At 51.6% G+C, this 15,955-nt stretch overlaps 2 protein-coding genes across 6 annotated transcripts in view; one reads left to right on the plus strand and one right to left on the minus strand.

Moving 5' to 3' along the window:
• Positions 1–4,040: 4,040 nt before the first annotated feature.
• On the minus strand, positions 4,041–4,599 carry BLCAP (BLCAP apoptosis inducing factor). Its single transcript, XM_078780403.1, has one exon. It carries the CDS (start codon positions 4,454–4,456, stop codon positions 4,178–4,180), a length of 279 nt encoding a protein of 92 aa, XP_078636529.1. The 5' UTR covers positions 4,457–4,599; the 3' UTR covers positions 4,041–4,177.
• Positions 4,600–5,024: 425 nt separating this feature from the next.
• The window catches only part of SLC35D4 (solute carrier family 35 member D4), a 115,709-nt gene continuing 104,778 nt past the window's right edge, over positions 5,025–15,955 (plus strand). For all 5 annotated transcript variants that reach the window (XM_078780401.1, XM_078780402.1, XM_078780400.1 and 2 more), the window contains exon 1: positions 5,025–5,438. In XM_078780401.1, the coding sequence (XP_078636527.1) occupies positions 5,367–5,438 (72 nt within the window). In that variant the 5' untranslated portion in view covers positions 5,025–5,366. The remainder of the gene's footprint in view (positions 5,439–15,955) is intronic.

Genomic DNA, 15,955 nt, shown 5'->3' on the forward strand with positions numbered 1-15,955 from the left:
TTTTAAGCTCCCGGCAGCCATCTTGGACGCCATCTTGAAAATGACCCCGTTCCGGAAGTCAGATGTTACTAGATTTTTAGTATGTTATTTAGCAAGCCCAATGGTACCAGAATCCATTGAAAAACCTTTTGTATCAATTTTTTGGGGGTTCAACCATATATTGGACCCGTGACCACATCACCCCCGTCCTTTACAAGCTTCACTGGCTCCCCATCCCCCAGAGAATCCAGTACAAAATCCTCCTCTTGACATACAAAGCCCTCCATAACCTGGCCCCATCCTACCTGGCTGACCTCCTCTCCAGACACACTCCCACCCGCAACCTCCGCTCTGCTGGTACCAACCTCCTGACCCCCTCCATCCGGACCAAATTCAGATCCTGGGGGGACAGGGCCTTCTCCATCGCTGCTTCCACCCTCTGGAACTCACTACCTCACACCATCAGAGACTCCTCCTCACTCACCACATTCAAAACATCACTAAAGACCCACCTGTTCAACACTACATTAAACATTCAACCCACAGCATTTAACCCCTGACTATCTCTTCTCCTTCTCCCTCCTTTTGCTTTAAATATTTCCCTATTGATTCTTGTCTTTTTGCAATTGTTGTTTTCATGTATTGTTATGCATTATGTTTTCCACTCTGTCAAAGCGCCTTTGGGCTTCTGGAAAAGCGCTATACAAAATAAATGAATTATTATTATTATTATTATTTGTAACAACATTTTCACTTCCTGCAAATACATGTGTAGTAACTACATGAATGTTTGTTTTTGCAAATACATCTCCCGACATCAATTGTGCATGGTTGAGCTTGCATAAAACGTTGCTCACAATTGCAAGGCTCATCACATTCCTTGTGATCAAATCCGGAAGAAAGTCGTTTGGACCATCATGGCTGAGGAACACAAGTCCTTCAGGATATGGACTGGGAGGGAACCTTTTGTGAATCCATTTTTGACCTTTTTGTTCAAGAATTTCCTTGCTTTGGTTGATCAAATAGAGTAAATTTCCAATACATGGTGCGCCAACGGAAATTTAAAGAAATTACAACAATAAGGACAAAGGTAAATTTTGTCATGCATTGCCCAGGTGAGGAATCGATCGAGTTTTCTCTAGGCATCTGCCCATAAATGTGCCCATAATTGTATTTTTTGTGAATTCTGTACAACCGTTTAGGATATATCGGGTGACGGACGTCTGTCCGGAGCAGATTACAATACCCCTCCTTCCCTTCACCATTTTCTTTTTCCATAAGTGTGGGGATAACAAAACATCGATGCTATTTTCAGTGGATCATTGCTTGCAGTCCTCATCTACAGGTGGATTTAATGACACCACCATAAAGGTTGGCCTTCGTAACCTAAGACGGCCGTTTACATCTGAACAACTTGGGAACGCGAATTATTTATATCATGCAAGAACTACTAAATTAACAAGAAAACTAGAACGGCACTCAGTAGAGAGCATACCTCCACCTGGTTGGCCATATCACTCGATGGTGAAGAATCACTTTAAAAATTCTACAAGCTGGATCCGGATCTTCACTAAAATGGAATCAATTCTTCCTTGTCACACACACAACCTGTCCAACAGGTTTCGTCCAAATCCATCCACAACTCTGAGATATCCTGCTATGTATAGTTTTTGGCCCCATCTCCCAATGGTGAAGAATCACTTAAAAAAATTAAATAATTCTCATATCCGAATCCATATTCAGATCTTCACCAAAATCGAATCGAATCTTCTCAAACACCCAACCAACCGGTCCACCAAGTTTTGTCAAAACCCGTCCACAACATTTTTTGAGAAGTCGTGCTATATATCGTTTTTAGCTTCACCAATCAATGGTGAAGAATCACCTAAGAAACTATAACGGCACTCAGTAGAGAGAGCATACTCCGCCTGGTTGGCCATATCACTCAATGGTGAAGAATCACTTAAAAATTAAATAATTTTCATATCCGAATCAATATTCAGATCTTCACCAAAATCGAATCGATTCTTCATCACACACACAGCCTGTCCAACAAGTTTGGTCCAAATCCATCCATAACTTTTTGAGATATCCTGCTATGTATCGTTTTTGGCCCTACTTCGCAATGGTGAAGAATCACTTAAAAAATTCTACTAGTCGGATCCGAATCCGGATCTTCACCAAAATCTAATAATTTCGTCCTTGTCACATACGCTACATCTCCGCCAAATTTCGTCCGAATCCATCCACATTTTGAGATATTTTGTTCACACACGGACAGACAGGGGTGAAAACATAACCTCCATCCACCTTTGGTGGCGTAGGTAACAAGTGGTGCGACCTTTGTTGAAGGATATCCAAGATCAGACCACTTGTTACCCACAGTTTTGGCCAGGAAAGTGTAATTTGTCGAGGGTGTCGGCCAGAACTCCACCACCCTTCACAAAAAACACTGTAGGATCTTGAATGTCCGTGCACAGGCAGACGGGTTCTCCGACATCAACCGTCTAATCATCTAATGGACAGTGCACACATCGATACCTCTGGAGGTGAACCACTGGGATGACAGTTTATAGCCGAGTTGAGATCCAAATCCAAGCCTGTTATGCATACCACTAAGCTTTCATGTATCCCTATTCACTACAGATTTAAAAAAAGAAAAAAAAGAAAATTGTATCATTCCAGGAAAACAATTTTGAAAAAAAAACTTTTAACACGACGAATACGAAACAATTCCAACAAAAGTGGAGATTTTTAACAGGAACCTGAGATGACTCGAGCCAACCCCAGCTGAGTTAAGAAACTGACATACACAAACACGTGAACACACCGATACACAAACCAAGGACGCACACACAAACATGTGTGCAAACATCCACAGAAAGAAGAATTTATTTATACTTTTGAACTTTTACAAAAGCACAACAATAAGAAGACACTCCACATCAAAATAACTTTGTTTGGCTCAGAAATCCTATTGCGAGAGCAAGTGCATGGCTTTTGTGAACCTCCAACCGGGCACGACGCCCGAAACCGGAAATGTCATCTTAATCCACAAGCTCATGCTGTGTTTGAGAGCAACACGATGTGCCGCATAATACTTTATAAAACACCAACACATGTAACTTTCGGTTGCATATCGTTAAAAGTTCGTCGAAAGGCTCCACGTAACGATGGCGCATTGCCACTACAAAGCCATACAAAAACAAAAACAGGAGGTTGTTTCTTCTGGAATTCATACCCGAATGTCCATGGCTTGAAGCGTTGAAAAACGCCCTTTAATTTGAACGACTGATCGAGTCACATTGCAGAAATATCTAAACTTAATTCCAAAGTGATTCGTGCATTAAACAAAAACTCTCCAGATGTGGTAATACAACAATTAGGATCAATGGAAAACAATTCCTTCCTCTGCAACCAAAAGGTATCATCATACATGACTAAGATATTGTAGATCAACACACACATCAACTTTACCCAAGTTAAAGATAAACATCTGTCAAACTTCCACCTCTCCCCCAACCAATCCACCAAGTAACGCACAACACTGCAAAAACTGAAACATAAAAACGGCAAAAACTTATGCAACGCAGCCATGTTGGGAGGCTGAAAAACCGCCGCCATGTTGGGAGGCTGAAAAACCGCCGCCATGTTGGGAGGCTGAAAAACCGCCGCCATGTTGGGAGGCTGAAAAACCGCCGCCATGTTGGGAGGCTGAGAAACCGCCGACATGTTGGGAGGCTGAGAAACCGCCGACATGTTGGGAGGCTGAGAAACCGCCGCCATGTTGGGAGGCTGAGAAACCGCCGCCATGTTGGGAGGCTGAGAAACCGCCGCCATGTTGGGAGGCCGAAAAACAGCAGCCATGTTGGGCGATCGTAAAACGGCTGCTACGTTGGGCAGATGAAAACCCGCTGTCATGTTGGGAGGCTGAAAATTCGCCGCCATGTTGGGCAGTCAAAAAACCGCCACCATGTTGGGCAGTTGAAAAACCGCCGCCATGTTGGGCAGTTGAAAAACCGCCGCCATGTTGGGCAGTCAAAAAACCGCCACCATGTTGGGCAGTCGAAAAACCGCCGCCATGTAGGACGACAGCGAGGCCAGGTCCTCAAACATCAAAATTTAATTCACTCATTAAATCGTCATTGGCTCAGTTTAAGCAGCACGTTTTCCTCCATATCGGCCCGACGTGAAGAGCTCAGTTGCGGGGCCAATAACCATCGCCAGGACACTGTTCGGTCCCCAGCACGGCTGCATCGCCGCAACACAGCAAGTCCAAGAAGCAATTACCCCAAGAGCTGTAGCACAGCAGCGAAAGAGCCGCTAGAAAGACCACGGCACAGATGGTACACGGGCGCCGCTCCAGGAAGAAGCTCAGCAGGTAGAATCCCATGAAGACCGTGTGGCTGAACCAAAGCGCCGGGTTCGCGGGCCGCGGGATCAACAGCACCGGCAGCAGCCACTGCAAGCAGTACATGGGGCCGGAAGAGTCGTGTCGTGCTACGACTACGAGAGTGGCACGTAGACGCTGCGCATCGGGCCGGGCTCGGGAAGCGCGGTCGGACGGTCTTTCTTACGGTCTTGGTGACTCCCAAGCGCTTCGAGATCCGAGATGAAACGTCTGGAGAAGCGATCGTAGCCGAAACCTTGTAAACACTGCGGAATGATGCGAACTCGGACGAGAAAATCGGCTCCTTTGCCTCTCGCTTTCACTGACGCAAATCAACTTCCGCCACACATCAGCGCTAACCTTTTGATGAGCATTTACTAAACAATACTTTTATTCACAATCAACATTTACAGTTACAGCTCACTTTACAAGGAACATAAAGCCAAGGCCAACACGAAAAAAAAGTCTACACGACAACGGTTTTAATTCTATACACCGCCTCATATTTACGCTCCATTCAAAACGTGCATTTTTATCTTTGGATACGTTTAATTCATTTTACTCTTATTTAATTCTGAGAATACAATCTTCGCCAGTAATTTGTTATAAAATATTTTTTTGTCATGAATATTCAGAAGAACGCGGGAATCCCCTCAGTTATTTATTTATTAGTTTGAAATGTCTGTACGTTGTGGGGCGTTAATGCGGACAACCCGTGCTCCACTACCAGGAATGAAAACCAATTTATACGCACGGTAATGATAGACCATTCATAATTCGTGTCATTAATAAAACAAACGGTGCCATCGTGTCGATTTATTCATTTAATTCCCGCATTTATGGGCTCCACCATAAGCTGAACACGCCGCTTCGCTCGTTTCCGTTTGGATACCGCTTCGCTAGTGAGTCATTGGCTCCATCGACTTAAGCGGTGAGTGAAGAGAGCCCCACCCCACGCCAGCACCGTGAGCACGGTCGGCGCCGTGCTCCAGGATTCATGCGGCCTCGGCACGTCGTGCTCGTGTTGTCGTACTGCGCTGTGTACGTGGCAGTCACTCTCACCAACAAGGTACTGGTACTTCCACAGGGTGGCGGTAGCATCACGTGCTCCCTTACGGCTTACCTTGCTTGTGCGTGCTTCTCGCTGAGGCAAAGGTGCTGTGTTTGTTTATTTATTATATTCTATTTAAGGTACCCGGCGTCGCTGGGCAACAGTGTTTTTTTTTTTTTTGTATACTGAATCGAGGCTCGTGAAAGAGCTAACATTTATTTCACAAACAAACAAAACAAACCAGACAAACAAAATATACAAAAAGAGGGAGCGGAAGACAAGATGGGGAGAGAAGAGGAAGCACACAACCACAACATTTGAGAGCAGGGAGAAGTGTGGGAGGGAGAGGGCTTGGGGGCAGGAGGCGTGGGAGGGGGAGGGGGAGAGGTATAAAACACAAGGGGACCGAAATTAGCGGGGGTAGAAAAGATCAAGGTTTTGGATGGGGGAGGATAAGAGATGGTGGTGAACAGCTGTTTTAAAGACCTGGAGGGTGGAGTGGGATTGAAGAGAGTGAGGGAGTTTGTTCCAGAGGCGGGAGAAAAGAGGAATGAAGGAGTGAAGGTTGCTTAGTGACGGGAATATTAAGAGAGAGGGGAGGGGGAGAGAGAGAGAGGGGGTGAGGGGAGGAGAGAGGGGCAAGAGGAGGGTCGAGGAGATACTGGGGTGGAGGAGATACTGGGGTGGGGAAGATACGGAGTGGGTGGGAGGGGGGGTGGAGGAGAGACAGGGTGGGTGGGAGGGGGGGTGGAGGAGAGACAGGGTGGGTGGGAGGGGGGGTGGAGGAGAGACAGGGTGGGTGGGAGGGGGGGTGGAGGAGAGACAGGGTGGGTGGGAGGGGGGTGGAGGAGAGACGGAGGGGGTGGAGGAGAGACAGGGTGGGTGGGAGGAGAGACCGGGTGGGTGGGAGGGGGTGGAGGAGAGACAGGGTGGGTGGGAGGAGAGACCGGGTGGGTGGGAGGGGGTGGAGGAGAGACCGGGTGGGTGGGAGGGGGTGGAGGAGAGACCGGGTGGGTGGGAGGGGGTGGTGGAGAGACCGGGTGGGTGGGAGGGGGTGGTGGAGAGACCGGGTGGGTGGGAGGGGGTGGTGGAGAGACCGGGTAGGAGAGACCGGGTGGGTGGGAGGGGGTGGAGGAGAGACCGGGTGGGTGGGAGGGGGTGGAGGAGAGACCGGGCGGGTGGGAGGGGGTGGAGGAGAGACCGGGCGGGTGGGAGGGGGTGGAGGAGAGACCGGGCGGGTGGGAGGGGGTGGAGGAGAGACCGGGCGGGTGGGAGGGGGTGGAGGAGAGACCGGGCGGGTGGGAGGGGGTGGAGGAGAGACCGGGCGGGTGGGAGGGGGTGGAGGAGAGACCGGGCGGGTGGGAGGGGGTGGAGGAGAGACCGGGCGGGTGGGAGGGGGTGGAGGAGAGACCGGGCGGGTGGGAGGGGGTGGAGGAGAGACCGGGCGGGTGGGAGGGGGTGGAGGAGAGACCCTGGTGGAGGAGAGACCGGGTGTGTGGGAGGGGGTGGAGGAGAGACCGGGCGGGTGGGAGGGGTGGAGGAGAGACTGGGTGGGAGGGGGTGGAGGAGAGACCGGTGGGTGGGAGGGGGTGGAGGAGAGACCGGGCGGGTGGGAGGGGGTGTAGGAGAGACCGGGTGGGTGGGAGGGGGTGGAGGAGAGACCGGGTGGGTGGGAGGGGGTGGAGGAGAGACCGGGTGGGTGGGAGGGGGTGGAGGAGAGACCGGGTGGGTGGGAGGGGGTGGAGGAGAGACCGGGTGGGTGGGAGGGGGTGGAGGAAAGACCGGGTGGGTGGGAGGGGGTGGAGGAGAGACCTGGTGGAGGAGAGACCGGGTGGGTGGGAGGGGGTGGAGGAGAGACCGGGTGGGTGGGAGGGGGTGGAGGAGAGACCGGGTGGGTGGGTGGGAGGGGGTGGAGGAGAGACCGGGCGGGTGGGAGGGGGTGGAGGAGAGACCGGGCGGGTGGGAGGAGAGGACCGGGTGGGTGGGAGGGGGTGGAGGAGAGACAGGGTGGGTGGGAGGAGAGACCGGGTGGGTGGGAGGGGGTGGAGGAGAGACCGGGTGGGTGGGAGGGGGTGGAGGAGAGACCGGGTGGGTGGGAGGGGGTGGTGGAGAGACCGGGTGGGTGGGAGGGGGTGGTGGAGAGACCGGGTGGGTGGGAGGGGGTGGTGGAGAGACCGGGTAGGAGAGACCGGGTGGGTGGGAGGGGGTGGAGGAGAGACCGGGTGGGTGGGAGGGGGTGGAGGAGAGACCGGGCGGGTGGGAGGGGGTGGAGGAGAGACCGGGCGGGTGGGAGGGGGTGGAGGAGAGACCGGGCGGGTGGGAGGGGGTGGAGGAGAGACCGGGCGGGTGGGAGGGGGTGGAGGAGAGACCGGGCGGGTGGGAGGGGGTGGAGGAGAGACCGGGCGGGTGGGAGGGGGTGGAGGAGAGACCGGGCGGGTGGGAGGGGGTGGAGGAGAGACCGGGCGGGTGGGAGGGGGTGGAGGAGAGACCGGGCGGGTGGGAGGGGGTGGAGGAGAGACCGGGCGGGTGGGAGGGGGTGGAGGAGAGACCCTGGTGGAGGAGAGACCGGGGTGTGTGGGAGGGGGTGGAGGAGAGACCGGGCGGGTGGGAGGGGTGGAGGAGAGACTGGGTGGGAGGGGGTGGAGGAGAGACCGGTGGGTGGGAGGGGGTGGAGGAGAGACCGGGCGGGTGGGAGGGGGTGTAGGAGAGACCGGGTGGGTGGGAGGGGGTGGAGGAGAGACCGGGTGGGTGGGAGGGGGTGGAGGAGAGACCGGGTGGGTGGGAGGGGGTGGAGGAGAGACCGGGTGGGTGGGAGGGGGTGGAGGAGAGACCGGGTGGGTGGGAGGGGGTGGAGGAAAGACCGGGTGGGTGGGAGGGGGTGGAGGAGAGACCTGGTGGAGGAGAGACCGGGTGGGTGGGAGGGGGTGGAGGAGAGACCGGGTGGGTGGGAGGGGGTGGAGGAGAGACCGGGTGGGTGGGTGGGAGGGGGTGGAGGAGAGACCGGGCGGGTGGGAGGGGGTGGAGGAGAGACCGGGCGGGTGGGAGGGGGTGGAGGAGAGACCGGGCGGGTGGGAGGGGGTGGAGGAGAGACCGGGCGGGTGGGAGGGGGTGGAGGAGAGACCGGGCGGGTGGGAGGGGGTGGAGGAGAGACCGGGCGGGTGGGAGGGGGTGGAGGAGAGACCGGGCGGGTGGGAGGGGGTGGAGGAGAGACCGGGCGGGTGGGAGGGGGTGGAGGAGAGACCGGGCGGGTGGGAGGGGGTGGAGGAGAGACCGGGCGGGTGGGAGGGGGTGGAGGAGAGACCGGGCGGGTGGGAGGGGGTGGAGGAGAGACCGGGCGGGTGGGAGAGGGTGGAGGAGAGACCGGGCGGGTGGGAGGGGGTGGAGGAGAGACCGGGCGGGTGGGAGGGGGTGGAGGAGAGACCGGGCGGGTGGGAGGGGGTGGAGGAGAGACCGGGCGGGTGGGAGGGGGTGGAGGAGAGACCGAGGGGGTGGAGGAGAGACCGGGCGGGTGGGAGGGGGTGGAGGAGAGACCCTGGTGGAGGAGAGACCGGGTGTGTGGGAGGGGGTGGAGGAGAGACCGGCGGGTGGGAGGGGTGGAGGAGAGACTGGGTGGGAGGGGGTGGAGGAGAGACCGGGTGGGTGGGAGGGGGTGGAGGAGAGACCGGGTGGGTGGGAGGGGGTGGAGGAGAGACCGGGTGGGTGGGAGGGGGTGTAGGAGAGACCGGTGGGTGGGGAGGGGGGTGGAGGAGAGACCGGGTGGGTGGGAGGGGGTGGAGGAGAGACCGGGTGGGTGGGAGGGGGTGGTGGAGAGACCGGGTGGGTGGGAGGGGGTGGAGGAGAGACCGGGTGCGTGGGAGGGGGTGGAGGAGAGACCGGGTGGGTGGGAGGGGTGGAGGAGAGACCGGGTGGGTGGGAGGGGGTGGAGGAGAGACCGGTGTGGGTGGGAGGGGGTGGAGGAAAGACCGGGTGGGTGGGAGGGGGGTGGAGGAGAGACCTGGTGGAGGAGAGACCGGGTGGGTGGGAGGGGGTGGAGGAGAGACCGGGTGGGTGGGAGGGGGTGGAGGAGAGACCGGGTGGGTGGGAGGGGGTGGAGGAGAGACCGGGTGGGTGGGAGGGGGTGGAGGAGAGACCGGGTGGGTGGGAGGGGGTGGAGGAGAGACCGGGCGGGTGGGAGGGCGTGGAGGAGAGACCGGGCGGGTGGGAGGGCGTGGAGGAGAGACCCGGCGGGTGGGAGGGGGTGGAGGAGAGACTGGGAGGGGGTGGAGGAGAGACCGGGTGGGTGGGAGGAGGTAGAGGAGAGACCGGGTGGGTGGGAGGGGGTGGAGGAGAGACCGGGCGGGTGGGAGGGGTGGAGGAGAGACCGGGTGGGTGGGAGGGGGTGGAGGAGAGACCGGGTGGGTGGGAGGGGGTGGAGGAGAGACCGGGTGGGTGGGAGGGGGTGGAGGAGAGACCGGGTGGGTGGGAGGGGGTGGAGAAGAGATGGAGTGGGCGGAGGAGTTGGGGAGAGAGGGGTGGAGAGCATGATATGTTATGCTTGATGACAGCACACACACATACACCACAGAAGAGGGAGGCGGCATGACTTGAAGGTCCTGCCGCCTCCCTCTCGCCTGGGATGGAGAAGACCAGGAGCTGTGTGGAATAAATCAGTTTCGAAGAGAGTAAAGACTGACCTAAAAACGAAAGCTTTGATGAGACGAGATAGTGGTCAGTGTCGCACCAATCATTGTGCGTTTGGGTGGGCTTGTGGGCCTTGTGCTGCCGGGAGGGAAGGCCCGGGCTTTGCTGTACCTCCCCCTTTAGAGCTCAGTCCATTGCGGATGTGAGAGAATGAGGCGAGACTGAGGAACGCGCCGGATGTGGTGGCTTTGGAATGCATGATGGGGTGGAGGGCTGTGCGCGTAGTGCCCGGAGTCATGTGAGGCGTGGCTTGGCCTGACAGCTTGCTGGGTTTCTCCGACCTCATAATGCTGAGAGGGAAAACCAGAGATTTTGTGACTCCCTTTATGCCATGTAATGCATGCTGAGAACCGAGCTCTGTGAGATCCAGTAATGTGCCGAATACAACAGCTTCGTTGGCTTTGGTGGAGGAAGGTGGGATTGATAGGTGATGGGTTTGGATTGATGGATTGATGGGTTTTACCAATTCTAGCCTGTTGAGGTGGACATGCACGTGCGCACAGAGAGGGGAGGCCTGAGATATGTCGGACCCAAGTGGAAGGGGGGGGTGGGGAGGGCTGAGATTTGGAGGACTAATTGGAAGGGGGGGCCTGAGATTTGGTGGACCTGAGTGGGAGGGAGGCCTGAGAAAGATGAGGACTGTTAGTGGTGTCCCACGCATGCACGTGCACACCCACATGTGCATGGGTCGTGATTTGCACATACATCGCACGATTTTGGTTTTTGCAACTGTTTGGCTTTGGTTTTGCTTTTGCTTTGGCATGTTTTGTTTTGTTGTGCATGACATCATATGCTGTGTATTTTATGCAGACATTATTTTTGTGGTTTATATATGCATATTGTGCACATGTTGTATTGTATACACACATGCATGACATGTACAGTGGTATGTTTTGTACATACGTCTTGTGTGTGACATATTGCACATATTTCCACACACACACACACACACACACACACACACACACACACACACACACACACACACACACACACACACACACACACACACACACACACAATCTCCCATATGAGTGCTTGAGTGAACTGTTGTGACCGAGGCACCGCGGCCAGTTTGAACTTCCGTTGCGGTCATATATAAATACACACATGCATAATGTAAGTTACATCAAAGCGACAACTCCAAAGGTTTACCTTGAAACAGGCCTTTGTTCGTTGATCGATGTACTTCCTACTTTTTTAAGGAAGGAAATCAATTAAATGGTGTATTTAGCAGGAGGAGGAAGCTGGGCCACATTCTTTTAATTTGATCTTTCATTTGATTTATTTTGCCTCCCTCACTCCGGAGATTTACCCCGCAGAGTACCCAGGTGCGACTGCGGATTAATTTTGTTAAAATGATCTTCAAAAGGGGTGTTTTACACATACCGAAATGCCCAGTTTTCATTCAAGGACTTCCTTGGAGTTTGATTAGTATGCATGCAAAGTTTGGGGGCACTAGGTTTCATAGTTTTGGAGTTGTGGAGGAGACACACACACCCACACACTGACACACACATACACACACACACTGCCTTTTATCATTATTATAGATACTCCCCCTTTTCGTGCATGCAGTGCACCTTGCAGGTCAGGACAGTAATTTATGTGCCAGCCATAACTCTTCCACTCTTTGTAGAAGACGCCGGGTGGAAGATCTCAGATGTCCACAACCTAATGCTAGCAGATGGGTTATCCGATTTAACATCCATCCGAGGGGCGGCACACTTTGTTAAGCAGCACTTTATCTGTGAATGACCATTTTAGAGTTGGGTCGGGCATCAAACCCGAGACTGGAAAGCTCAAAGGCAGTGTGCCGCCTGTCAGAATGCTTTCCCCTCGTACATAGTGTGCAACCAGAGATGGGAACATTGGGGCTGTGGGTCATTGTTTGAGAACTGGTCAGGCAATCAAACTTCCAATACCACCTGCTTGAATTTCCAGCAGTTGTTGAATCGGTTCAATCTGGTGCATTGGGATATCCCCTGAAATCAGTGGAAATACAGTCGTGACCAAAAATATTGGCACCCTTGCACTTTTTTCAAATAACTCACAATTTTCTCTAAAAATAAGTTGAAATTGACGAAAGTATTTGGTCTCCACAATTCTTTATTTCACTGTTAATATTACAGAACCTTTGTTTTTGATTCAGAACTTAATACAGTATATCTTTTTTAATCGGAAAATAACAAGTACAGATGCATTCAAAGTACACCGCCCCCATGCCAAATAAATAAATATCCTCCAGCGCAGCATTGCCAGGGGTGCCTGAGGCACCTGGCAATACCGCCATGCAGCACATTGAGACGGTATTGGGAGGGAGAGGTGTACCATAATTGATTGATTAATTGCATAATTAAAATCGATAAATAATGATCATAAAATATTTTCTTAATCAATTGGCTAATAGCATACCTAAACCACCAGTGCTTCATGCGAGGCTGAAAATTAATTAAACAAGTCATTAATCGAAAAAATTAAATTAATTGATTAATCAATAAATAATTAATCGATTAATTGCTTAATCAAGAAATCAAAAATATCCTTTATAGCAAAATCACTTGGTCACTGTCGTGTCCAAATATCAGCTTCCTAGCTCAAAAGGTGCCTGAGATATTGCCCAGATGAGAAAGAAAATAAATAAATGATTAATAATGCAAATAAATAAATAATCATCAAATAATTAAATAATTTATCAATTGGCTAATAGAATACTGTTACGCTTGTGGGGGTAGCAATGGAATATCTTAGGCCAGGTAGGATTGCATAGGGTAGTGTGCTCTGACTGTCGCGAAGAAGAAGAAACCTTCCTGTAATAAAGTCGGGCCCGGATGTCGCGAAAGTGTATATTTGTCTCCATGACAAGGGGTGGGGCTATGCTAATTAGTTAGGGTATAAGGGTAAATTCCCTGTGTGTAAATTGCCTCTGTGGTTTTCCCTTTGTTCTTATAAAACACACACCACAGCCATGCGATCAGGACCTGAAATAAACCACACAATTGCCAACCGGATCCAGACATTCCACCACTGACGCCACCTGGTCGATTAATCTGAAGTTGCGTCAAGAAGGCCGTGAGGCCCCGCCCCAAGAAGAACGATTGGTTATGGCCATAAACTGATGCGATGGCGCTCGGTGATTGGAGTGCAGGTGATGGCAGAAAGAACATTCTAGTGCCAGGGACAAAAAGGACACGTCTCGCCATTTTCACTCTCTCTTGTGCTGGGTTTCATTGTGAGCAGTCACACTTATTGCTCACTCTTCGTTCTGACATTCATTACAAGCGGACGCACTCTTGGTCCTGGTTTCCATCACGTGCAGTTGCACTGCTCTCTCTGTTCTGGCCTACGCGAAAGGCGGACGCAACTCTCTCTCTCTCTTGGTGCTGGCTCGTGACGGTTGTGCTCTGTGCGCCTGAGAAACCTCGGAACTTGGTGCAGCGTGGAGCGATCGGAGGAAGGGGTTTTGCCGCCGCTTCACTTGCTCAGTGTGCCGTGTGGCAATTCATGCCATCCAGACCAGAGTTAAGTGCCGGCCGGCAGGAACATTATTAACGCACAGGTTGTAAACCTGGTGCGTTATAGCGTTTGCCTGGGAATTTCTGTCTCTCCAAAAGTGAAGCTAGTTTCTGTCGCTCATTTCTGTCGCTCAGATGTGTAAACATGACGTCATCAAATCTATATTTAGGCTAACCATGGGCTACCCCTTTGGCTGGTACGCGGCCGCTCGCTAGTACATAATGTGAATACATTTCGTGAAAAGTACATAATGTGAATACTAGTAGCAATTTTACAAAAACCATGGCATAATTTCAAATCTTGACCCGAGATGATAATTATGCTACATCATTATGCTGCCGGTTCTGCTGCGAACTACTTCACCATGGAAAGTTCCATATGAATAATAATTTCCATGTGCCAACCTGGGCGGAATCCAAGTGGATTCACTTGACTTGTTTCTTTTTACTTTTGTTTTCCCCTTGTGGTGTATTTGAGTCAGTATGGAGACGTCTCACGATAGGATTTATTTTACCTCAACATTCTTTTTATCGTGTTGCATTTATTTCCATTAAACCTTTATTTGTTACATTTTCAATGCCGTGTCTGTCTTGTTTATCTGTCGTGGGTTCGAGGACGCCAAAGAAAAATCCGTGCAGGTAAGCCTTGTCACCCTCCACCACCGCGCGTGTAAAAGGCATATAAGTTACACGCATGGTTTGTAACTTAGATGCCTTTTTACTCGATGTAAACGGCATCTAGTTTGGGTGAACGCCTCGGAGTTAAAGCTCGGTTGGCCATCCCAGGGGTCTTAAGGGACCCAGGTGTCTTAACCCCAGGAACACGACAATACCTAAACCACCACAGTTTCATCCGAATCTGTAACTTGAAAAATTAATTAATCGAATAATTTTCATTGAATTCATTTTCATTTCATTGAATAATAAGTCATTAATTGAATAACTAAATAATTAATCTATTAATTGATTGAGTAATCGATAATAATTCACATGGTCAAGGTCATGTCCAAATATCAGCTTCCTAGCTCAAAAGGTGCCTGAGATAATGGCCAGAAGAGAAAGGAAATAAATAAGTACTTAATTAATCGATAATAATTAATTAACTCATCAATTAATTGATTAATGAAAAAACAAAAAAAAGAGTTTTTGCTAAAGCACATGCTCAATATTGCGCCAAAATTTCAGCTTCCTAGCTCAAAGGGTGGCTGAGATATCGCCTGGACAAACAAACAAACAAGAAGACAAACAAACAAACAAGAAAACAAACAAACAAGAAAAGAAGAACATAAACAAATAAGAAACCGGAGTGAAAACCGAGTACTCCCTTTCAGCGTGCGTCATTGCCAGGCCCCCGTTGGTGCACGGCAATGATGTTATGCAGCGCCTGGAGATGGCATAAGATAGGAGCGGTGTACCAAAAGAAATGGCATTGACAAAATTATTGACACCCGAGACTTAATATTTGGTAGCACAGCCTTTGGACAAAATAACTGCAGTCAAGCGCTTCCTATAGCCATGGATGAGCTTCCTACACCTCTCTACTGGCAGTTTGGCCCACTCTTCTTTTGTGCAAACTGCTCCAGTTCTCCCAGATTTGAAGGGTGCCTTCTCCCAACTGCTGTTTTCAGATCTCCCCACAGGTGTTCAATGGGATCTAGATTTGAACTCATTGTTGGCCACTTCAGAACAGTCCAGCGTTTTGTCTTGAACTATTCCTGGGTGCTTTGGAAGTGTGTTTGGGGTCATTGTCCTGCTGCAAGGCCCAGACCTTCGACGGAGACCCAGCTTTCTGACACTGGGTTGAACATTGCACTCCAAAATGCCTTGGTAATCTCCTGATTTGATGATGCCATGCACACATTCAAGGCACCCAGTGCCAGAGGCAGCACAGCAACCCCAAAACATCACTGAACCTCCTCCATGTTTGACTGTGGGGAAGGTGTTCTTTTCTTTGAAGGTTTCACTTTGTTTTCTGTAAACATAGAGATGATGTACTTTACCAAAAAGCTATAATTTGGTCTTGTCTGTCCACAGGACATTCTCCCAGAAGGATTTTGGCTTGTTCAGGTGTGTTCTGGAAAAGTCCAGTCAGGCTTTCTTATGTCTCTCTCTCTCTGCAGTGGGGTCCTCCATAGAACCCCCTTTCATTGAGTTGGCGATAGATTGGTGCGAGTTGAAACTGTCGTAGCTTGAATCTGTTTGGCAGTTGATTGAGGTGTTTTCTTCACCCTTCGAACAATCCTTCGCTGCAAACTTAGATCAAGTTTTCTCTTGCGGCCATGCCCATGGAGGTTGGCTGCAGTGCCATGGGTCTTAAACTTCCTGATAAAATTGCGTACG

This window comes from Myxine glutinosa, chromosome 6 (genome assembly GCF_964187855.1).
Source record: "Myxine glutinosa chromosome 6, kmMyxGlut1.1, whole genome shotgun sequence".
Taxonomy (NCBI): domain Eukaryota; kingdom Metazoa; phylum Chordata; class Myxini; order Myxiniformes; family Myxinidae; genus Myxine; species Myxine glutinosa.

Bases quoted from the DNA above. Each gene is read 5' to 3' on its own strand.
- BLCAP (XM_078780403.1), bottom strand. From the start codon at position 4,456: ATGTACTGCTTGCAGTGGCTGCTGCCGGTGCTGTTGATCCCGCGGCCC.